Below are 24,816 nucleotides of genomic sequence, written 5' to 3'. Positions count from 1 at the left end.
CATTACATCAAAGTTGGATCAGCCTGTAGTGTGGTTTTCCAAATTAATTTTGAGTGTGACTCCAAATCCAGACCTTCATGGGTTGATAAATTTGATTTCCATTGATAATTTGTGTGATTTTGTTGTCAGCACATTCAACTATGTAAAGAAAAAAAGTATTTAATAAGAATATTTCATTCATTCAGATCTAGGATGTGTTATTTTAGTGCTCCCTTTATTTTTTTGAGCAGTGTATATATATATATATATATATATATATATATATATATATATATATATATATATATATATATATATATATACACACACACAGACACACAGACAGACAGACAGACAGACAGACAGACAGACAGACAGACAGACAGACATACACACATACATGCAGAACAGCTGCAGGCTTTCGCCACTCTTGGCTTATTTATTCTGTATTTTTAGACGAGAGATCATAACCAATGTTATGCTGCTGATTGCTTTCATTTGAACAATGGAGACACAGTAAACACAATAGGCACTGAGAATCATCTAAAAAAGAAATAACGATAAAGCAGAGTGAAAATCCTGTGGCGAGCGAGGTTGATCTCACTTTGTTCAACTGATGTTTCAGAAAACAATATAACACAGGCATATGTACGGAGTCAAGCAGACATCACTTTTCATTGAGCGCTGTGTAGTAAGTGCAGGCCCTTTTGGACTCATGGCAGCCTCGTCAAAGTTTCTGTGTTCGCAAGAATGGAGACCATATGCCAATGTTTCTTGTTTCTTTTTCCCCTCTTGCTCTTGCTCGTGTAAAGCCATTACCCGCTGTTTCAGAAACATGCCCTATTCATGTACGTTGTCTGTGGAGAGTTTGGAGTCTAAACCCATCCCGATGTTTGTGTATGTGTGTTTTCAGCAGCACCCTATCAGAAGAGAGACAGGAGGTCCTGCTGAGTCCAGAGGTCACGTACGGTCCGCTGGGCCTTGACCTCTCCTGTCCCGTCGCCATGACGATAGCCCACTGCGCTGAGGTTGCCGCCAATAACTGGAGCATCCGCCTCAAGAGGCAGACACAGGATAACAAGTGGGAGGTGAGATTATCCTGAAAAATTTCAGAACATTAAGAGGAACAGTGTGGCATTTTCTCTCTCAGAACCTAACTGTGTAAAAGACTCTGTATAATTCACAATTGATATTGTAACTTTCCTTTTATAATATCCATGAGTTTATGTAACCTGAGTTCAAGTAAACAACATTCAAATGCGTTCCAGACGATGCAAATGCCTGCCACTGTAATCAAATCAAATTAAAACTGGCCCAGATAAAAAAAATAATTTGACCTTTATTTAACAAGGCAAATCAGTTAGGAACAAATTCTTATTTTCAATGACGGCCTAGGAACAGTGAGTTAACTGCCTTGTTCAGGGGCAGAACGACAGATTTTTACCTTGTCAGCTCGGTGATTCGACTATGTGCCATCTACGTTACAGTTATATTCTACAACTTTGCTTTCTTCGTGGGCCATTAATCTGCAAGGAAAATGTCACCCAATATGCTCACATCCAATGAAACATTCCCATATACTAGATTGAGATAAGTTGATTTTGATTTCTTTGTTCCTTACAAAAAGCAGGAATGTTCAGTGTTCACCTTGTCTTTTTCCCTAAAACTGAGAATAAGATTCAATCACATAATCTAAATTCCACATATTCTGTTCTTCATACTGACTTCTCCACCTCTATTCCACTGAGGTTCATTGAGCTGCCAGTTAGGAGGAACTATTTCACTCACTCATGTTAGCATGGACTTCTTTGAAAAGTAGTGAAAGCTCAAGTCCAACCTCTCAACCAAAAAAAACTCTGCCTCTTATAACATCCCACGCTGTCTTTCTCGGAGGGACTCCCTCGTTCTCTCAAGCTCTTTGCTCCGACATCAATCCACACCCTCCATTTTCCATCCACTCGTCTATCCAGCCCAGCAGACGTATCAGCGATGTTCTTTTGAAGGCCCAATGCAGTAAAAAACGTGATTGTCCTGTGTTTTATATTTCCACGCTATGAGGTTGGAATAATATTGTGTAATTGTGAAAAATAAACAAATGCCTTTTTACTGTATGAGCTGTTTGAAAAGACTGGCTGAGAGGGGACCGGCGTGTGGGTGTGCGTGGAACCCCATCATTACAGAAGCATCCCTTTCCACCACAATCCCTTCATCAGCTTCCTTTCCTCCATCAACCATCCCTTCTACTTCCTATGTGGTCACATCAAAGAGCAGAGACGGCAGCAGGGGACCAGAACTATATTCTCTACACACACACACACACACACACACACACACACACACACACACACACACACACACACACACACACAACACACACAAAAATATATATATATACTGTGAAAATTATGATAATGCCCTTTTAGTGTAAGAGCTGTTTTTTTTTAAAACACCTACAATTTCTGCCTGTTTTGGTGAGATGGAGTTGTCGCCTGCCTGTGGTCATCACCAGGCGGTAAATTAGTCAATAGACCAATAAGAAAGAGCGTTCCAAATCTCTTTGCCAATAACAGTTCGTTTTCAGTCCTAGCAATATTCTTGCTTGAGAAATTGCTCTTTGCTAACAAGGTATTTTTTATTTCATCATTTTGATTCAAAACAAACACAGTAAGGTACTTGATTGTTGCCCAGAAATGATTTAATATTGCTACATTGGAACTTTAATGTTTAACTTACTTCATCAAAGGAGTGTTGGAGAGTGACCGGTAGCTCACCTATAGGCATAGTTGACCCCGGAGCTCAGAGCTCCTTGTGCCTTGTGTTTGACCTGTGACGGTCAAATGCCCTGGCCTATTCACTGCCTATGACATTTACACTCTGGATATAATTTGCTGGCGAGAGATGCTTGCTGCACAAAAGGCAGCTATCAAAGACCAGTCGACGAATGAATGTGTGCGCGCGCTGTGGGTTATATGCTGACAGGCGAGAGGGAGAGCAGGGGGAAGAGGACAAGATAAAAGGAGGGATAAAGAAGAAAGAGAGAGAGATAAATGTTTAAAGACAGATAGAGAGAATGGGAGAGAGAAGGTGAAGAGGGAGAGAGAAATTGGTAATTGAATTGAAATAAATTGAGAAAGACCGAGATGAGAGAAAGAGAGAGAGAGGCCACCCTCGTCTTGCCCGTGTGAAGGAGCCGTGGCGCAACCTGTCTCCTTTACTGTGAAATAATGAGCCCTTTATCTCAGGCAGAATGCCAGGCCAGCCTCTTCAAATGTGAACCATCGCTGGAATTAGTGACATTACCAGAGATGGAAGGCATCTCTCTCCCGCTCCCTCTCAATCTCTCTCTCTCGCTCTCTCTCGCTTTCTCTCTCCCCTTATCTCCCATCCCCCCTGTCTCTCTCTCTCTCTCTCTCCTCACCTTCTTTCTCCCTCCTCTCTTTCTTCCTCACATTTCCCTTAATGCTGCTAAGCTTTTGGGGCGTTTGACGCCATCATTTATTTCCCCTGCCTGCCTGGCTGGCTGTCTGGTGAGGGTGAGGTATATAGAAAGTAGATTCCTTATGTCTGCTGCAGAGCTAATGGGGCCAGGTGTTGCATCTAGGCCAGTGGATTACATTACTATATTATGCAGCCTGGCTTTATAGGTTTTAACCATGCCTTATAAGCTTAGTACAGAGGGCCACAGGGTCACTGGGATGGTGCAGTAGGTGATTTAGGAGGGGAATTGAGCACAGAATGAAGGAGAAATTACCTATGCATACGGTGTGGTAATCACGTTGCTGTCCACGATGCCCAATGTGCTGATTGCGTCTTTATCCAGGCTTTTTTTCCACGTTAAAAAGCATTAGATTATGGCCCCAACCCGCACCTAACTCCTTATCTTCTTCTCTCTTCCTCTCACACAGGAAGTAATGTCGGTGGAGGAGGAGAGCACTTCCTGCTACTGTCTGCTGGAGGCTCAGTGCTGCCACCTGCTGTTGGAGCATCCAGGGCGCTACGCCCTGGTGGGGGAGCCTCTGAGCCAGGAGGCTGTGAAGAGGCTGAGGTTGTCCGTGTTCGGTAGTGCAGACAACACCAATCCACTGGGATACAGCCTCAGAGTGTACTGTGTCGACGACACCCCCTACGCATTCCAGGTATGGAGAAGGTGAATGGATGGATGGATGGCTTGATGGGTGAATGGATGGGTGGATGGCTTGATGGGTGAATGGATGGATGGATGGCTTGATGGGTGAATGGATGGATGGATGGCTTGATGGGTGAATGGATGGATGGATGGCTTGATGGGTGAATGGATGGATGGATGGCTTGATGGGTGAATGGATGGATGGATGGCTTGATGGGTGAATGGATGGATGGATGGCTTGATGGGTGAATGGATGGATGGATGGCTTGATGGGTGAATGGATGGATGGATGGCTTGATGGGTGAATGGATGGGTGGATGGCTTGATGGGTGAATGGATGGATGGATGGCTTGATGGGTGAATGGATGGATGGATGGCTTGATGGGTGAATGGATGGATGGATGGCTTGATGGGTGAATGGATGGATGGATGGCTTGATGGGTGAATGGATGGATGGATGGCTTGATGGGTGAATGGATGGATGGATGGCTTGATGGGTGAATGGATGGGTGGCCAACAAGATCGCATAGTTTCCCTTCAAATTTCGACATATTATGGATGAATGTGTATTTTTCTATGCATTAATTCTGTGTGGTTACAGGGTTAAAACAAAAACAACTCAAAGGGTTAAGTTTAGGATAGAGGGGTAAAGGTTAGAGCTTTGGTTTGGGGAAGGCTTAAAACAAAATCATTTAAAAACGACACGCTATTACCATCAGGTATCATCAGCATTCACACGGCTTGCAAGAGCGTTGTGAACTGGTATATCACAGTGGTCTGAGCAGTGCTCTCCAGCTCCTAGCATCCCAGTGCTGAGCAATCATTTTTATTTTTAGTTTTTTGTTGCGCGCGCCGAGGAAGGCATACTGTATAACGACGTTCTCAGGACCATTTCAAACATCCCAAATAAAAGTGTGTTGCTAGTAATCAGTCTGGGGTGGCTACTTGGCTGGCTAACTAACTAACTGATTGGCTGACTGCTTGAGTGACTGACTGACTGGCTGACGAATGGATGGATGGATATATTGACCGACTGCCTATTACACTAGTTTAGGCTGAGAGTAATCTGTGAGAGGACAAGATGTCAGTAACCCTTGTCTAACAGCTAGCCTGCAGTAATAGGTTTCAACTGACAGGAAGTACTATGCAAAGGTTATACTGTACACAGGACAGCTTGCTAGAAGGGGGTGTGTGTGTGTGTGTGTGTGTGTGTGTGTGTGTGTGTGTGTGTGTGTGTGTGTGTGTGTGTGTGTGTGTGTGTGTGTGTGTGTGTGTGTGTGTGTGTGTGTGTGTGTGTGTGTGTGTGTGTGTGTGTGTGTGTGTGTGTGTGTGTGTGTGTGTGTGTGTGTGCGTATCTGTCGTCACGCCTCCACATTGTGACTTTCTTTCTTCTGTCAGATTTTCACGCTCTTCCGGAGATGAGAGAGAGAATAATGCAAAATACACCAAATAATGCCAGCAGAGCAGATTTAGGCCAACCCGCTAATTATGTACAACCACCTAAAAGGAAGCTATTCCCAAACCTTCCATAACAAAGCCATCACCAGCCATCACCTACAGAGAGATGAACCTGGAGAAGAGTCCCCTAAGCAAGCTGGTCCTGGGGCTCTGTTCACAAACACAAACAGACCCCACAGAGCCCCAGGACAGCAACACAATTAGACCCAACCAAATCATGAGAAAACAAAAATAATTAACAAAAAAAACTAAGCAAACCAGAATGCTGTTTGGCCCTAAACGGAGAGTACCCTGTGGCAGAATACCTGACCACTGTGACTGACCCAAACTTAAGGAAAGGTTTGACTGTGTACAGACTCAGTGAGCATTGCTATTGAGAAAGGCCGCCGTAGGCAGACCTGGCTCTCAAGAGAAGACAGGCTATGTGCACTGCCCACAAAATGAAGTGGAAACTGAGCTGCACTTCCTAATCTCCTGCCAAATGTATGACCATATTAGAGACACCTATTTTCCTCAGATTATACAGATCCACAAAGAACATGGAGAACAAACCCAATTTTGATAAACTCCCGTATCTACTGGGTGAAATACCATAGTGTGCCATCACAGCAGCAAGATTTGTGACCTGTTGCCACAAGAAAAGGGCAACCAGTGAAGAACAAACACTATTGTAAATACAACCCATATTTCTGTTTTTATTTTCCTTTTTGTACTTTAACTATTTGCACATCGTTACAACACTGTATATATTGGGGCGGTAGGGTAGCCTAGTGATTAGAGTTGGACTAGTAACCGAAAGGTTGGAAGTTTAAATCCCCAAGCTGACAAGGTACAAATCTGTCGTGCCCCTGAACAGGCTGTTAACCCACTGTTCCTAGGCCGTCCCTGAACAGGCTGTTAACCCACTGTTCCTAGGCCGTCCCTGAACAGGCTGTTAACCCACTGTTCCTAGGCCGTCCCTGAACAGGCTGTTAACCCACTGTTCCTAGGCCGTCCCTGAACAGGCTGTTAACCCCTGTTCCTAGGCCGTCCCTGAACAGGCTGTTAACCCACTGTTCCTAGGCCGTCCCTGAACAGGCTGTTAACCCACTGTTCCTAGGCCGTCCCTGAACAGGCTGTTAACCCACTGTTCCTAGGCCGTCCCTGAACAGGCTGTTAACCCACTGTTCCTAGGCCGTCATTGAACAGGCTGTTAACCCACTGTTCCTAGGCCGTCCCTGAACAGGCTGTTAACCCACTGTTCCTAGGCCGTCCCTGAACAGGCTGTTAACCCACTGTTCCTAGGCCATCCCTGAACAGGCTGTTAACCCACTGTTCCTAGGCCGTCCCTGAACAGGCTGTTAACCCACTGTTCCTAGGCCGTCCCTGAACAGGCTGTTAACCCACTGTTCCTAGGCCGTCCCTGAACAGGCTGTTAACCCACTGTTCCTAGGCCGTCATTGAACAGGCTGTTAACCCACTGTTCCTAGGCCGTCCCTGAACAGGCTGTTAACCCACTGTTCCTAGGCCGTCCCTGAACAGGCTGTTAACCCACTGTTCCTAGGCCGTCCCTGAACAGGCTGTTAACCCACTGTTCCTAGGCCGTCCCTGAACAGGCTGTTAACCCACTGTTCCTAGGCCGTCCCTGAACAGGCTGTTAACCCACTGTTCCTAGGCCGTCATTGAACAGGCTGTTAACCCACTGTTCCTAGGCCGTCCCTGAACAGGCTGTTAACCCACTGTTCCTAGGCCGTCCCTGAACAGGCTGTTAACCCACTGTTCCTAGGCCGTCCCTGAACAGGCTGTTAACCCACTGTTCCTAGGCCGTCCCTGAACAGGCTGTTAACCCACTGTTCCTAGGCCGTCCCTGAACAGGCTGTTAACCCACTGTTCCTAGGCCGTCCCTGAACAGGCTGTTAACCCACTGTTCCTAGGCCGTCCCTGAACAGGCTGTTAACCCACTGTTCCTAGGCCGTCCCTGAACAGGCTGTTAACCCACTGTTCCTAGGCCGTCCCTGAACAGGCTGTTAACCCACTGTTCCTAGGCCGTCCCTGAACAGGCTGTTAACCCACTGTTCCTAGGCCGTCCCTGAACAGGCTGTTAACCCCTGTTCCTAGGCCGTCCCTGAACAGGCTGTTAACCCACTGTTCCTAGGCCGTCATTGAAAATAAGAATTTGTTCTAGTAACCGAAACCAAAACTGTTACTAGACTTGCCTAGTTAAATAAAGGTCGAATAAAAAAATATACATATTTTGACATTTCTTTATTCTCGTGGAACTTCTGTGAGTGTAATGTCTACTGTTCATTTTTATTGCCCTTAAATTGAATTGAGAGAGAGACAGAGATAGAGACTGTTCGACAACTAGGCGACAAGGAGGGACTTTTAATTACAAAGACGAGAGACATCGTTGCAATGTTTCGTCCCCTGTCTTTTTTCTGGGGCTTAATTGAATATTTGCAGTGTGTTAATTAAATGTTTGTTAGCGAAAGATGAACCTGGCAAGGGAGCACACACATTACAGAAAGAGGGTGGAGAAAGAGAGATAGTTAGGGAGAGAGAGTGTGTGTGTGTGTGTGCATTCTCTCTTTAGTTCTGTAAAGAGATGATGTATGGATCGTATTCGATGAAGAGTATCTACTGCCTTGTCACACAAACTAATTTCAATCGCTCTCTCATTCTCTCTCATATCGACAACCATTATCCTCTTTCTGCCTCGTTCACACAAAAAGACAAACCCACACACACCTACACACACACACACACCTCTGACAGCAGCCAGTTGCTTTAAATCTGTGTGTTATTCTCCAGAGAGGTTGTGATTTGACAGATCTTGGCTCATTGGAGCAGATTCAGTTATGGACGCATCAGTCAGAGGGGAGTCTTGCATGGTGAATAGAGTTGCATTTGGGGAACCCACCAACCAATTTTCTCTGTCTCTGTCACTCTGCCCTTTTTATTTGTCCTGTTTTGGTGGGGTTTTTGGGCTTCATACGACAAATGATTTCCCTTGTGATGCCCAGCAGGGTTGCGATTTTTCCATTTCCTAAACTCGGTCCTGGGTACCCCAAGGGGTGCACGTTTTGGTTTTTGCCTTAGCACTACACAGCTGATTCAAATAATCAAAGCTTAATCGTGAGTTGATTATTTGAATCAGCTGTGTAGTGAGTGCTAGGGCAAAAACCAAAATGTGCACCCCTTGGGGTCCTCAGGACCGAGTTTGGGAAACACAGACGGACGGACGGACGGACGGACGGACGGACGGACGGAAAACTAGCAATGAACCTATAAACCGACACATGTAACCACATCAGAAATTCGAGGCAGAAAACCATAGTATAAGAAGGATCACAGTCCAACTGCCGACGAGCGTAACACATTCAAAAGGAAGACACCGTTAGCGCAGATAGACAGACAGACAGACAGACAGACAGACAGACAGACAGACAGACAGACAGACAGACAGACAGACGCAAAGACAGACGCAAAGACAGACGCAAAGACAGACGCAAAGACAGACGCAAAGACAGACGCAAAGACAGACAGACGCAAAGCCAGACAGACAGACGCAAAGACACACACACACACTCACTAATGCTCCCGGTCTCCCTAGAGAATCACACAACAATACCCATGGATGAGAACCCAAAAAGCGTGAAATCACCAAAGTCCTTTCATCAATAGGAAATGCTATTCTGGAAGATTAGGCTTGATTTCTGTCTCTTTGTGTGGCTTCTCATGTGATGTCAATGAATTCAACTGAAACAGCATTTTAGGGGAATTGTGCTGCCCGATCTTATTTATTGGACGTTTTGATGCCAGGATTTGTTTATTTGTTTGTGTTTGGGAGGTTTCATTCTACGCGTGACATGATTATGGAGTTCTTTCTAAATGAAGAAAAATGCCTTTTAAGCAATTATTCCACTTGCTTTCTCTTGCAAAGGGGGCTAACTGAATACCTAATCTGCCCATGAGCTGTTTAATACAACTGGTTAGAGCTGTTTAGATATTCAGGGGGAGCTAGTTGTTCAGAGCTAGGGTTGCAACGGAGGGTATATTACTGGAAACTTTTTAAGTTTACCAGTAAACTACCAGAATTTCGTATCTTTCAAGGTTGTTATGTAATCTGTCACAATACATCTAGTGGCCCTTTTGGGGACTTCACAATATACCAGGTGTCTCTGGCCCTTATCACATGTTAAATATATGAAATAATTCAATAAGATGATTTAAAAATAAAACATAGAATGACAAAGCTGTAAAACATTTTTCTAAATATAAACCATCAACTTAGGGAATACCATTGGTATTTAATATGAGTGTTTCAGCATGAAATATCCTTTAGATTTATTTACACACTTTTATTTACACACTATGTATTTGTTGTCAATGTTTTGGCGGCAAACTGTTGGCAGTCAATATTTGGATGAGTTGCAGAGGTAATTGTTGATTAGATGCTTTTTTTCATATCATATCATCATATCATATGGGGCGGCAGCGTAGCCTAGTGGTTAGAGTGTTGGACTAGTAACCGGAAGGTTGCAAGTTCAAACCCCTGAGCTGACAAGGTACAAATCTGTCGTTCTGCCCCTGAACAGGCAGTTAACCCACTGTTCCTAGGCTGTCATTGAAAATAAGAATTTGTTCTTAACTGATCTTGCCTAGTTAAATAAAGGTAAAATAAAAATAAAATAAAAAAATATCATTTATCTACTAAAAATCCACGGACAATACGGACACAGATATAGTAAATTAATTCTATATACGGGTTACATTTTTTTGTAAGTTATTCAAGTATAAATTAACAACGTTACGATAGATTGCCATATAGTTTCTGTTAATTACCAAAATTACCGAAGATTCCAGTAACTTTGGTAAATTACCGGTAGCTTTGCAACCCTATTCAGAGCACTGCTTCTCACTGCAGTCCATGGGGTTACAGATGAAGGAGAGGGGTTGTGACTGAATAATATTGCTTTTCTATGTTCTGTAATCCAAAATATACTATTCTGCAACGATGTAAACACACCCGGATTTAATGTAATTCTCACCCTTTTATCTCTCCTTCCCTCATCTCCCTATCAGGAAGTGGCGTCTGCCGAGCGGGTGAGGGGTGGTTGTCTCCTGGAGGAGCCCAAGACGCTGCTGTTCAGGGGGAACTCCCTCAGCCTACAGCTTTCCATCCAGGACGTCCCCCAGTTCCTCTGGAGCATCAAGCCTTTCACCACCTGCCAGGTAGGGGATGGAGGAATGTGTTGGGAGCGGGTGTCGGGGGGTGTGTGGGAGAGGGTTAGAGAGGGAGTGTGGGTGTGCATGGAACCCAATCATTACAGAAACCTCCCTTCCACCACAATCCCTTTATCAGAGTCATTTCCTCCATCAACCATCCCTTCCTCTTCTTCTGTGGTCACATCAAAGAGCAGGGACAGCAGCAGGGGACCAGAACTATATTCTCCCCCCCACCCCCACCCCCCTTCACAAACACACACACATAACATATTAATTGACTGGCTGTTTGTTTGTCATTGAAACTACACAGTATGTATTAACTGAATTGACTTTGAAGAATGGAATGATAACATGCAAGTCATTTAAGACTGGCCACCTCCAATTCAGTTTTCTCATGGATACACAACCACATCCCCAAGAGGCTGCTGCCCTTCAATGATTAGCTGAAGTCTTTTAGTGGCTAAAGTGATCATTGATCTGGTCTGGTCTTAAAAGCCCAGTGCAGTCATTGCCGTGATTTTCCTGTGTTTTGTATATATTTCCACACTATGAGGTTGGAATAATACTGTGATAATGCCCTTTTAGTGTAAGAGCTGTTTGAAAAGACCGCCTGAAATTTCAAGCTGTAAATTAGTTAATAGACCAATAAGAAATAGAGTTCCAGACCTCTCTGCCAATAACAGTTCATTTTCAGTTTTCCCTTCACCACTCAGACTACTCCTAGACAGTCCTACAAAATTCTTTCTTAAAACCTCTTGAAGCTAGGCGGCACTATTTTTATTTTGGGGAAAATAACATTCCCAAAGTAAATGGCCTATTTCTCAGGACCAGATGCTAGAATATGCATGTAATTGACAGCTTCGGATAGAAAACACTCTAAAGTTTCCAAAACTGTAAATATATTGTCTGTTAGTATAACAGAACTGATATTGCAGGCAAAAGCCTGAGAAAATCCAATCAGGAAGTGACTCTTATTTTGAAAGCTCTGTGTTCCTATGCATCCCTAGTGACCATTGAAAGGGATATCAACCAGATTCCTTTTTTCCTTCCCCTAAGGTGTTTACAGCCTTTAGACATAGTTTCAGGCCCTTATTTTGAAGAATGAGCGTGAACGACCACATTACGTAAGTGGTCAGGTGGGGACTCAAAAGAGAGAGGCGGCCAATGTTCCTCCCGGTCCTAGTGAAAAGCCATCTGTCCCAGTTGATATACGTATTATCAAATAGATATTTGAAAAACACCTTGAGGATTGATTATAAAAACGTTTGCCATGTTTCTGTCGACATTATGAATATAATTTGGAAATTTTGCTATTTCCGGTGGATTCCTGGGCATAACGCACTAAACTAGCGGAGGTATTTGGATATAAAAAATATCTTTATGGAACAAAAGGAACATTTTCTGTCTAACTGGGAGTCTCATGAGTGAAAACATCCCAAGATCATCAAAGGTAAATGGTTAATTTGATTGCTTTTCTGATTTTCGTGACCAAGCTTCCTGATGCTAAGTGTACATAATGCTATTCTAGGCTATCAATAAACTTACACAAACGCTTGTATTGCTTTCGCTGTAAAGCATAATTTCAAAATCTGAGAGGACAGGGTGATTAACAAAAGGCTAAGCTGTGTTTCGCTATATTTCACGTAATTTCATGAATATGAATTTTTTTTCCACACTCTAATTGTAGTCTAACCAATACCCAAATGGAGATTCAGTGAGAATACACATCTCATTGATTTATCAAGACCAGTCCCCATGCTTGTCTCAGAGCAGTGCTGTCTTGACCTCTGAATGATGTCTCTTCCATTCATTTTGAATAAGTATTTTCCAGTAAACAACTATTTGTTTACCTTCACTAGCTTACTTTGTTCCAATATTTCTGTCATTCAGTGATATTTATTCCCATAGTAATTATTTATGGATCCATAAGGAAATTAACATCTGCATTTTGAAAGAATACTTTTAGAATTATTTTATTAACGATAGCATAAAGATACTGATGAAGAAATACAGTATTGTACAGTATATGCTTTATCTGACATTTTGCGGTTGCTTGAGGTCACCCACACACACTTTAAACATTTGGATAATAAAGCATTTAAAACATTTTAAAGATAGATGCCGCCTGCATTTGTTTACTAGGTCACTATGCAGTCTGACAAGTAAACAGCCTACAGTACATACTATTGTAAACATGGTAAAGTACTTATTTCCTTACATAAGGGAGAGCAGATCATGTCCAGACTTTCTCGGGGATCTCAAGTACTCATTAACTCTGTCTTTAATGCTTTTTGGGGTGCATCAGTCATGGCCACATTTGCCTCGGGATCCATCCCAGTTGGTATTCTGTGTCCACATGTGGTATCACTCTTCAGTTACACATCCTTGGAATAGCAGGACAGCATAACGGTCCGGACAGCCCTTGCAGTGCCTGGTGAGCATTTGGTCAAGTTCTGTTGTCAGAAGAGGAATGGAAATGTTAGGGTGAGCCGACAACCTGATGAACCCGCCAGGAATGTTGACTGCCTGTCGGAGGTGGAGCGCCAGAGCTCAGAGGTGTGCCTGGCATGGATTGTGACTCCATCTCATTCCTCATCCTCTTCAATGCGTCATCCTACACCTGACTCTTCGCCATAAGCGCCTGACTCTCTGCCAATGATGAGTGACTCTGCCAATACCGCCTGGCTCTGGAACAATGCATCAGCTGTCACCCGTATCTCTGCCAAATCATCTATTGTCATGCTAATAGCCCATAATGGCGCTGTACAACATGACCGGTCGGGAGTAGGCTACAGTACTACAGTAAGAGTAAAATATTCCTAACATTTCCACACCCTAATTGTTGTCAAAGTTTATCTTCGAATAAATACCTTAGTGTAACAACAGTTTTAGTAAGTAATACTGTCGAGTAGTAACAAAAAATGTGTGTGCACATGCAGGACAGAGGAATCGCAATTCTTAGACTATTGTGCTAAATTCAATCACCTTCATCCTCATCATTCAGTTTCTATTTGGTTTATGTTACCCATTCAATGTCAGTTAGCATAATCAGTGCTCTAACTCCCACTTGTGCTGGTCTGGAGCAATGAAGTAGTGACGCAGGGTATTGTACTAAACTACAAATGACCTGCAGTATACACTTTTAGTTGAGCTACCACTGTATTTAACCAACCGGGTTCAATGTTAGCTAGCTAACATTAGGCTATAACCAGCAAAGCAAATGGCTCTGAAATGTAAATAATAAGATCATACTGTAACGGCCGTTGGTGGAAGAAGGTGAGGACCAAAGCGCAGCGTGTTTGAAACTGAACACTAAAATGCAAAACAACAAATAGACAACCAGAACAGCTCCGTCAGGTGCAACACACATTAAACAGAAATTAACTACCCACACCACACTGGTGGGAAAAGGCTACCTAAGTATGGTTCTCAATCAGAGACAACGATAGACAGCTGCCTCTGATTGAGAAGCACACCCGGCCAAACCACACAGAAATCCAAAACCTAGAAAATTAACATAGAATGCCCACCCTAGTCACACCCTAGCCTAACCAAAATAGAGAATAAAAACCTCTCTATTGCCAGGGTGTGACAGTACCCCCCCAAAGGTGCGTACACCGGCCGCAAAACCTGACTCTAAAGTGGAGGGTCCGGGTGGGCCTTCTTTACAGCGGCAGCCGTGGACCCCGCTCCACCTTAGGCTTGGCTCATTTAGGTGGTGCCTCTGGAGCGGGAACCCTCGCAGCGGGCCCCGGACAGGCGGGCAACTCTGGCAGCGCCGGACAGGCGGGCGACTCTGGCAGCACCGGACAGGCGGGCGACTCTGGCAGCACCGGCCAGGCGGGAGACTGGCAGCGCCGGACAGGCGGGTCACTCTGGCAGCGCCGGACAGGCGGGACACTCTGGCAGCGCCGGACAGGCGGGTCACTCTGGCAGCGCCGGACAGGCGGGTCACTCTGGCAGCGCCGGACAGGCGGGACACTCTGGCAGCGCCGGACAGGCGGGACACTCTGGCAGCGCCGGACAGGCGGGACACTCTGGCAGCGCCGGACAGGCGGGACACTCTGGAGGGAGGAGACGGAGAGACAGCCTGGTCCTTGGAGGAGGCACAAGATAGACCGGGCCGTGGAGGTGCACTGGACGTCTCGAACTAAGGGCCTGCACAACCCATCCTGGCTGGATGGTGATTTTAGCAGACACACGGGAGACAGTGTGCAGCGCCGACGCAGGAAATGCTGGCCCGAGGAGACGCACTGGAGGTCTGGAGAGCAGGGCTGGCACCATCCGTCCTGGCTGGATCCTCACCCTAGCCCGAGGAGCTGAGATGTAGTGCACAGGGTAAAGAACGCGTACGGTAGACACTGTGCGCTCCACCGCATAACACGGTGCCTGACCAGTACGATGCCCGCCATGGTAAGCACGTCTTGGAGAGCTGTAGCGCCGAGCTGGCACAGGATGTGCAGGGTTAGGGAGGCGCACAGGAGGCCTGGTGCGTGGGGCTGGCACAGTTTTCACCAGACGGCTAGCACGCACCTCAGGGCGAGTATGGAGAGCTGACTCAGGTGACATCAAACACGCTGCGTCGGGCGGATGTCGTGCCTCATGCACCAACACAGCAACTCCCTCATTACTCTCTCCTCCAATCTCCCCATTAACCTCTAGTAACTCCCCATCCCGGGTCCAGGAGCGTAATCATCAACTGACACTAATTAGCATAACGCAACGGACATAGATATTCCTAGAAAATATTCCTATTCATGAAAATCACAAGTGAAATATATTGAGACACAGCTTAGCCTTTTGTTAATCACCCTGTCATCTCAGATTTTCAAAATATGCTTTACAGCCAAAGCTAGACAAGCATTTGTGTAAGTTTATCGATAGCCTAGCATAGCATTTTGTCCAGCTAGCAGCAGGTAACTTGGTCACGGAAATCAGAAAAGCAATCAAATTAAATCGTTTAACTTTGATGAGCTTCGGATGGTTTCACTCACGAGACTCCCAGTTAGATAGCCAATGTTAATTTTTTCCAAAAATGTTATTTTTGTAAGCGAAATAGCTCCGTTTGTTCTTCACGTTTGGTTGAGGAATCGACCGGATATTACAGTCACGATAACGCCGAAAAATATTCCAAATTAGCTACATAATATCGACAGAAACATTGTTTATAATCAATCTTCAAGGTGTTTTTCAAATATCTATTAGATAATATATCCACCGGGACAATTGGTTTTTCAGTAGGACCGATTGGAAAAATGGCTACCTCTGTATTTTACGCGAGAATCACTCTGAGAGCCATCAGGTGACCACTTACGCAATGTAACCGCTTACGGGTATTCTTCAACATAAATGTGTAAAACTACGTCACAATGCTGTAGACACCTTGGGGAATACGTAGAAAAAGTAATCTGGTTGATAGCCCATTCACTGCTCAATAGGGAACGCAGCGCTTTCAAAACATGAGGCACTTCCGGATTGGATTTTTCTCAGGCTTTCGCCTGCAACATCAGTTCTGTTATACTCACAGACAATATTTTGACAGTTTTGGAAACATTAAAGTGTTTTCTATCCTAACTGTCAATTATATGCATATTCTACCATCTTGTCCTGAAAAATAGGCCATTTACTATGGGAACGTTATTTTTCCAAAAATGAAAATACTGCCCCCGAGTCACAAAAGGTTTTAACTATCATTCTTCAATTCCACTGATTTCAAAACTTGATCCTCCATAAAGTGGAGAGCAACACTTATGCAGATCTACAACACAATATTTTTTTTAAACAAGCCAGATTAGACAGACAGGATTACCTTCACATAGTGACCAGCTCAAATAGACAGAAGCATTCTATATGGCAGACCAGACCAATCCGAACTCATCTCTCAGCATGTCCAACCCACTCATTATCTCTGCCAATCATGGCTAGCGACAAGGTTGCTTCTTTTTTTTGGTGCTACTGTAGGCTCATAATTTAACAATTGTATTCATATTTACAAATGGCATACCAATTAGTTATTAAGGCACATGAAAGTTCACATGTTCCAGAAGGTATTTCTGCCCCCTCCCCAAAAAAATTGTTTCAAAACAAAAATGTACATTTAAATGGCTCTCCTGTGAAGTAGTGACCCTCGACATACGCCTAGTTTCCTGAAACAAGTCACATATGTTGATCTCTCTCTCTCACTTTCTCTCTCGCTCGCTCGCTCTCTCTCTCTCAATTCAATTCAAGAGCTTTATTGGCATGGGAAACTTATGTTAACATTGCGAAAGCAAGTGAAGTAGATAATAAACTAAGTGAAATGAACAGTAAACATTACATTCACAGAACTTCCAAAGGAATAACGACATTTCAAACGCCATTATGTGTATATATACAGTGTTGTAACAATGTTTAAAGAGTGAAAGTACAAAAAGGAAAATAATAAAAAATAATTTGTTCTTCGCTGGTTGTCCTTTTCTTGTGGCAACTCTGTGGTACTTCACCCTGTAGATAAGGGAGTTTATCAAAATTGGGTTTGTTCTCGATGTTCTTTGTGGATCTGTGTAATCTGAGGGAAATATGTGTCTCTAATATTGTCATAGATTTGACAGGAGGTTAGGAAGTACAGTTTCCGCCTCATTTTGTGGGCAGTGTGCACATAGCCTGTCTTCCCTTAAGAGCCAGTAGGTGATGGCTTTGTTAAGGAAGGTTTGGGAATCGCTTCTTTTTAGGTGGTTGTAGAATTTTACCGAGTCTCAATTTGGTGTTTGTCCCATTTTGTGAATTATTGGTTGGTGAACGGATCCCAGACCTCATAACCACAAAGGGCAATGGGTTCTATAACTGATTAAAGTATTTTTAGCCAGATCCTAATTGGTATGTCTAATTTGATGTTCCTTTTGATAACATAAAAGGCCCTTCTTGCCTTGTCTCTCAGCTCGTTCACAGCTTTGTGGAAGCAGCACCTAGATCTTCTGCACAGATTCTGACAGACCTGGGCCCTGACAGTAAAACTCAGCAAGACAAAAAATAATGGTGTTCCAAAAAAGGTCCAGTCACCAGGACCCCAAATACAATACAAATTCCATTTAGACACCGTTGCAAACAAAAAACTATACATACCTCAGCCTAAACATCAGCGCCACAGGATACCTGTATAGCAGACCCTCATACCAGATTGAGTCAAAGACTTTGCCTTTGTTTTGATTAGTTTATTTGTCATTTAGGTTGTGCAGGGTGAATATGCGGTCTGTCGTACGGTAATTTGGTAAAAAGCCTATTTGACATTTGCTCAGTACATTGTTTTCACTGAAGAAATGTAAGAGTCAGCTGTTAATGATAATGCAGAGGATTTTCCCATGGTTGCTGTTGACGCATATCACACGGTAGTTATTGGGGTCAAATGTGTCTCCACTTTTGTAGATTGGGGTGATCAGCCCTTGGTTCCACATATTGGGGAAGATGCCAAAGCTGAGGATGATGTTAAAGAGTTTAAGTATAGCCAATTGGAATTTGTTGTCTGTATATCTTATAATTTCATTGAGGATACCATCAATACCACATGCCTTTTTGGGTTCTCACTCTCTCTTCTCTCTCCCCCCCTGCCTTTCCTCTCTCTCTCTCTCTGTCTCTCTCTTCCTCCAGGAGTTCTCATTCTCTCAGGTGTGGGCTAGTAACCAGCACCCCCTGCAGTGTGCCTTCTCATTGGAGCGTTACAGCCCCGCCTCCTCCCAGCTGTCCTGTAAAATCAGTGTGCGCCAGGTCAAAGGTCAGGAGCAAATCCTCCAGGTCTACACCTCCGTAGTCGAGGTAAGGGGAGGAGTGTGTGTGGGAGGAAGAGTGTGTGTGGGAGGAAGTGTGTGTGTGTGTGTGTGTGTGTGTGTGTGTGTGTGTGTGTGTGTGTGTGTGTGTGTGTGTGTGTGTGTGTGTGTGTGTGTGTGTGTGTGTGTGTGTGTGTGTGTGTGTGTGTGTGTGTGTGTGTGTGTGTGTGTGTGTGTGTAAACCCCAAATGGAGGTGATGCTGTTATACTAATAGGCTCTCTCATTAGAGTGAATGTCTCTGGATTTGACTGAAGAGCTTTTCTTAATGAAGCTCTCAGGGGGCTCTTGACTTGTATATTGCATCGGTTTAACTCTTTGAAGCCATATAATCTGCTGTTATCTGTAGAAATGCATTGAATTATGAAATAAAACTTATCCTGGAATGGTTTCTTCCTCCAGAGTGAAAAGGAGGTAGTCCCCTTCTTCACTCAGTCGGACTGTACCATCACATCACAGATGGGGTCCAGGGCTTTCAAGATCCCACTTTCCATCCGCCAGAGGATCTGTGCCACCTTCGACACAGCCAACGCCAAGGGCAAGGACTGGCAGCTGCTTGCACAGAAACTCTGCATAGACAGGTGAGATACCATGCACTTGCTCACACACACACACACACACACACACACACGCTCATACACTCATACATACACACACACACACATTCACACACAGAAACACTTTCTGGTACTATAAACAAAGAAACATTGGTCCCCATCCTTAAATTCTAGTCCAACTGTTATACTGGCCCATGCAATGTTCATCATGTTTAAATTTGACTAGCAGTCATCTTGAGTACCACCCGTTTAAGTCCATTAAATTTAGGTAGTCTAATAAATTATATTGATTAATAATGACACTACACGCTACAGAAATGTGTATAACGTCTACTTTGTTTGCTCTATTGGCTTGGTCAATATGACTCATCATGAAATGACAAAATTACAGAAATTATCAATCTTGACTGATTCAACTCTGTCTACCAATTGTCCCCATGGCTGTGCCAAGTTCATTTGCATACGGGTTGGTTTTTAGTCTGAACCTTCACCACCGTGGGAAAGGGAAAGGGGGAAACCTAGTCAGTACAACTGAATGCATTCAACTTCATGTTGATGCCAATCCTTATCTGCTATCACCAAGCAGCCCTACCAGAGACCAGGCCACAGGCACACATGGCTGATCTCATTATATCTGTACACACACACGCACACACACATACACAGACTGAGAGACATACACACACTGAGACATATACATACACAGAGACACATACAGAGACACATACATACACAGAGACACATACATACATTTGGGTGAACTGCAGGAAGGTCTCAGGCCACCAGTTGCTCAGGCTGGAGCTGTAAGAGAGAAATCGAGAGAACAAGTTTATAATTTGATGATAATATTATGAGGACATTTTTTTGAGACTGGTGTTTTGCAGGTACTATTTAATGAAGCTGCCAGTTGAGGACTTGTGAGGCATCTGATTCTCAAACTAGACAATCTAATGTACTTGTTCTCTTGCTCAGTTGTGCACCGGGGCCTCCCACTCCTCTTTCTATTCTGGTTAGAGCCAGTTTGCGCTGTTCTGTGAAGGGAGTAGTACACAGCACTGTACGAGATGTTCAGTTTCTTGGCAATTTCTGGCATGGAATAGCCTTAATTTCTCAGAACAAGAATAGACTGACGAGTTTCAGAAGACATTCCTTTTTTTCTGGCCATGTTGAGCCTGTAATCGAACCCACAAATGCTGATGCTCCAGACACTCATCTAGTCTAAAGGCCAGTTTTATAGCTTCTGTAATCAGTTTTCAGCTGTGCTAACATAATTGCAAAAGGGTTTTCTAATGATCAATTAGCGTTTTAAAATGATCAACTTGGATTAGCTAACACAACATGCCATTGGGACACTGGAGTGACGGTTGCTGATAATGGACCTCCGTACACCTATGTAGATATTCCATTAAAAATCTGCAGTTTCCGGCTACAATAGTCATTTACAACATTAACAATGTCTACACTGTATTTCGGTTCAATTTTATGTTATTTTAATGGTCAACAAAATGTGCTTTTCTTTCAAAAACAAGGACATTTCTAAGTGACCCCAAACTTTTGACCGGTAGTGTATGTCCCTCTCTCCCCCTTTCATTCCCTCCATCTCCTGTAGAAGTATTTCTGGGATATCTGCCAGAGCTTTATTTGCTTAGGATGTTGGGGATTTTAGCGGTTCGATATTGGGTGATCTCTATTCCCTCAGCAGAAGAAGAAACAGTCAATAATAGATGGCTCATGTTTTAGCCATCTTGGCTGTGTTTACCCAGGTAGCCCTATTCTGATCTTTATGTCACTAATTGGTATTTTTACCAATGCGATCATGTTTTGACCATAATTGGGCTGTCTGTATGAACATAGTCCTGGTGTCTTGACTCCACATAGCCTATCCTTTCCACCATTACTCTCTCTCTTCCTTTATCTCCTTGTCCTGCAACCCCCTCCCTCCCACTCTCTCTGATCTTCCATCTATCTTTTAGGAGTGTGGAAAGGGGGTGGGGGGGTTAAGTTTACAGAGTAGAAGGGTGAGACGTAAGCCGCGTGACATAAACCAGAAAACTGTGCTGGTAAACAACATGAGGCATTTCGGGAATGGGATAAGGATTTGGGGAGTATTTTCTAACCAGTGGAAGCCGCCAGAATCATTTAATGAGAATGTCTCTACCTTGTTAAGCATTTTTGCTATTATATATCTGGGTGTGTGGGAGCATCATCACCACACCTGGGAGAGAGAGAGAATCTACTGTGATGAAACAGTGCCCTCTGGTGAATGTGAGTTTTAACAACAGCTAAGTGGTGCGATAGCAGTGAGGGAGTTGGAATTATATGCTGAATTTGATATTCAGAATAATAATAATATAAGAGATGCGATACACATGCATTTGTTTCCTTCTTCCTTTTCATCATCCACTCATTTTTCCCCTTATACTTCTTGTCCAGTGTCTCCCAAACCTCTTCCTGAGTAACCGCAGCTAGTACCTCTTGTTGGATCTATTCCAGTACAAGCATATCTGAATCATCAGGTCAACTACTCATCAAGCCCCAGTATTCAATATGAACAGTGTCCTCTCTATCTCTGTTTCTCTAACCCCTCCTCCCACTTCCCTCTCCCCTCCCTCTAGGAACCTGTGTTACTTTGCGCGTCAGGAGAGCCCATCGGCGGTGATCCTCAGCCTGTGGGAGGCCCAGCACCAGGACACAGGAGACCTGGACTCTCTGGCCAGCGCTCTGGAGGAGATCGGCAAGGTCCACTCCACCCACTCCACCTCCAATAGGACCAGCACGCAGACCACCACAGGGACCACCACAAGGACCACCGCTACCCTGGGCCGCAGCACTGAGGAGCTGGACGCTGAGTTCACCTAACCAGGGGAGGGTTGAACGGATGAACTGGAGCCCCAGCAAAGGATCACAAGGCTGGGAATGAACTAGCCAAAACAGGGGAGGAATGGCTGGACCCTTACAGTGGAGGAGGTCATACAGAAGACTCCAGTCAGGGGAGGATTGGACAGAGAGCAGACATGACTAAGTACTACAGGGGAACTAATTAACTACTTTTACTAAAGTCAGACCACCAGGCTGAATGGAGGGGTAAGAGGGACAAGATGATAGGAGAACAAGAGATGCTGGAGGAGAAGGGTATAAGGGAGAGAATGAAAAGGGGTGAGGGGGACAATGGTTTGAGAGGGGAGGGGTGAAGACCAGTGATAGGGGTGCAAGAAGAGATGGGGATAAGGGACAGGGGACAAGGGATAGTGGTGCAAGAGGAGAATAGGTGCAAGGGAGAGAGGGAGAAAGAGACAAGGAAGCAGTGTAGTGGGTTCTAGAGGTCTAAAGGTCTTGTCACGAGAGGACAGCTACTGTTGTTTAGGTAGAAACAGATGGAACTAATTACAGTAACCTAGGGACTACTCCACAACAGAGTCAAAAAGTGAACCACAAACCAACAAGTGGCACTCTTTCTAACCTGGACTATTAAGCCCTACCCCTCTAGTCATTCCCCTCAATAGCAAGAATTCTTTGTGTGACGTGAATATGTTGTTGTTTATTTTATATTTATAATATCTCTTTTCTTGTGTTTTTCCTTGCACATTGAAGGTGTGTTAATGCATCGGCCTACTGTGGAACCAGAGAGAAACAAGCTCTATCTAGGTATTGTTGACAACATGTTGTGAAAAACAGTCAGTATTGACGTCTGCCATATGACGTCACAAACATTTGGGTTACCCATACACACACGAGCATACTACTTAGAATGAAGGAATGTATTTGGGCATACATTCAGAGTGCAATGTATTGGGGCATACATTCAGAGCGGTGTGCTTTGTGGTCTATGCTGATATTGGGACGCAGCCAATAATGTTATTTTACTGAATGGCACTGAAAAAGTTCTGGTGTCACACTAAAGCAGTGACATTAATTAACAAATGGCTATCTGCAGATGAATGAAGGAGAATGTATGAGGGATGGTCGAAACATCCCAGGCTGTCACATGGGTAAGATCAACACCCACACACAAACAAGCAGAATGGCACTTTCCTATCAGGTGGATATTTTTTACCTAAATGTATTGGTCAGAAAATGAATCGAAGTGATTAGAGTATTTACGTGTGCTGTTAACCCTTAAACTCCCACTCCAGTGGTGCCGTAGGCCAAGTCAGGCTAACTAACTAACCCTTAGCCTACTACCCAGAAAACACAAACCCAAATATTATTCAACTTCAAAAAGTTGCCCACCCACATACACACAGAAAATAGGTCAAAATAAAAAAAGGTCAACTGTGAGAAACAGTGTGTAGAACTGTCATGGTGTTGTTTCATGGAATTTACAGTGTTTTTACATGCTAGTACCTAACTATAGTAAGCTGTCCAGTCTCCTCTACCTAAAGTGTGGGAGACACCAGGCACGTGGCAGAGGTGCTCCCAACGTTGTTACAGCATTTAAACCCATCACACACGATAGCAGGAGCTGCAGCTTGGAGATGATGAACTCACACACACACTGAACTGATCTGAAATACACACACACACACACACACACACACACACACACACACACACACACACACACACACACACACACACACACACACACACACACACACACACACACACACACACACACACACACACACTCTCTCTGGGCACATGCATACACAGTTCCCCAATGTAGTGAGAGGTGCATGCCTAACTGAATATCTGGAAGGCAAAAAATTAGCAGACGCGAAGAACTATCTATGGACAGTTTGTGGGTGCATGTGTGCGCACCTCCTGGACGTGTGTTTGTGTGTCATGAATTTGAAGATCTGGCTTTGTCCCTTTGGAGAATCCAGCCTAGTGCTAGTATTTGAGTTCAGTCTGATGTGTGATGTGTGTATCTCTCACAAGCTACTGTCTTTAGATCGGTATTCCTTTGGAGAAAAATAAAGAAACAGTCCTGATATGTGTAAAACGATATCTTTGTCAGACGTACTGAGACATTAGACATTCAGCGCTTTTATTTTGACCTGCTGTTTTGACATCATCTGCCCTTCCTTATTAGGAAGAAATCCAAGAGATCCTTCCTAGTTCTCATACTGCAATTATTATATTTTTGGTTAGAGTAAAACGTAACTATTAAAAATAGTTGAATGATGATTTTATGCTGAAAATATTATTATGCATACAGTGAGAGGCATTTAAAATTCAATTAAGCCATGAACTCTATAATCACATTTGATTGACTATCGCGTTTTACAACGCTATACATTTTCAATGTTAAGCAGGTGAATAGTACGCTGATCATTATGCTGCTTTATCACTGTTTGATGTGTATTTCTGCTGATTTATATTCTTTTCTTTTTTTCCTCAACATGATTTGCAAATGTATATACTCTATCATGTTTTGAAATAAATATGCAGTGAAATTCACTTGCTTTTCATTGTTCTAGAAATTACATTGTAATTAACCTTAGGCCGGGATTCAATCAACATTGTGCCTTCTAGAGGTCATTTTCGCTTGAGCCATTTGCCGTGTTTACCATCAATTGCAATCTCTTTTTAAGCATTGTCGGCTGCCAAGTGCAATGCTCTATAACATGCCTTGGATTGAATACTGGCCTTAGGTTTATTACAACAATTAGGGTGTCCACCCACTCTGCCCAGATTGGGTGAAAACGTGCTTTGGTGATGAAATGTCACTTCTTTCTGTTATAAACA

General features: G+C 43.9%; 1 protein-coding gene across 4 annotated transcripts in view; it reads left to right on the top strand.

Annotated features, from left to right (window-relative positions):
- LOC118385586 (netrin receptor UNC5D-like) overlaps positions 1–24,528 on the top strand; it is a 326,610-nt gene extending 302,082 nt beyond the window's left edge. For 2 of the 4 annotated variants that reach the window (XM_052521476.1, XM_052521474.1), the window contains 6 exons: positions 896–1,067; positions 3,885–4,115; positions 10,628–10,777; positions 18,395–18,559; positions 18,971–19,149; positions 21,741–24,528. In XM_052521476.1, the coding sequence (XP_052377436.1) occupies positions 896–1,067; positions 3,885–4,115; positions 10,628–10,777; positions 18,395–18,559; positions 18,971–19,149; positions 21,741–21,984 (1,141 nt within the window). In that variant the 3' untranslated portion in view covers positions 21,985–24,528. Of the gene's footprint in view, positions 1–892; positions 1,068–3,884; positions 4,116–10,627; positions 10,778–18,394; positions 18,560–18,970; positions 19,150–21,740 lie in introns of all 4 variants that reach the window. The other 2 variants (XM_052521475.1, XM_052521473.1) reach the window with 1 other exon arrangement.
- Positions 24,529–24,816: the final 288 nt, after the last annotated feature.

The sequence above is a fragment of the Oncorhynchus keta genome, chromosome 6 (genome assembly GCF_023373465.1).
Source record: "Oncorhynchus keta strain PuntledgeMale-10-30-2019 chromosome 6, Oket_V2, whole genome shotgun sequence".
Classification (NCBI taxonomy): domain Eukaryota; kingdom Metazoa; phylum Chordata; class Actinopteri; order Salmoniformes; family Salmonidae; genus Oncorhynchus; species Oncorhynchus keta.
The sequence above is the reverse complement of the archived record's forward strand: the minus strand, read 5'-3'. Positions and strand labels throughout refer to the sequence as shown.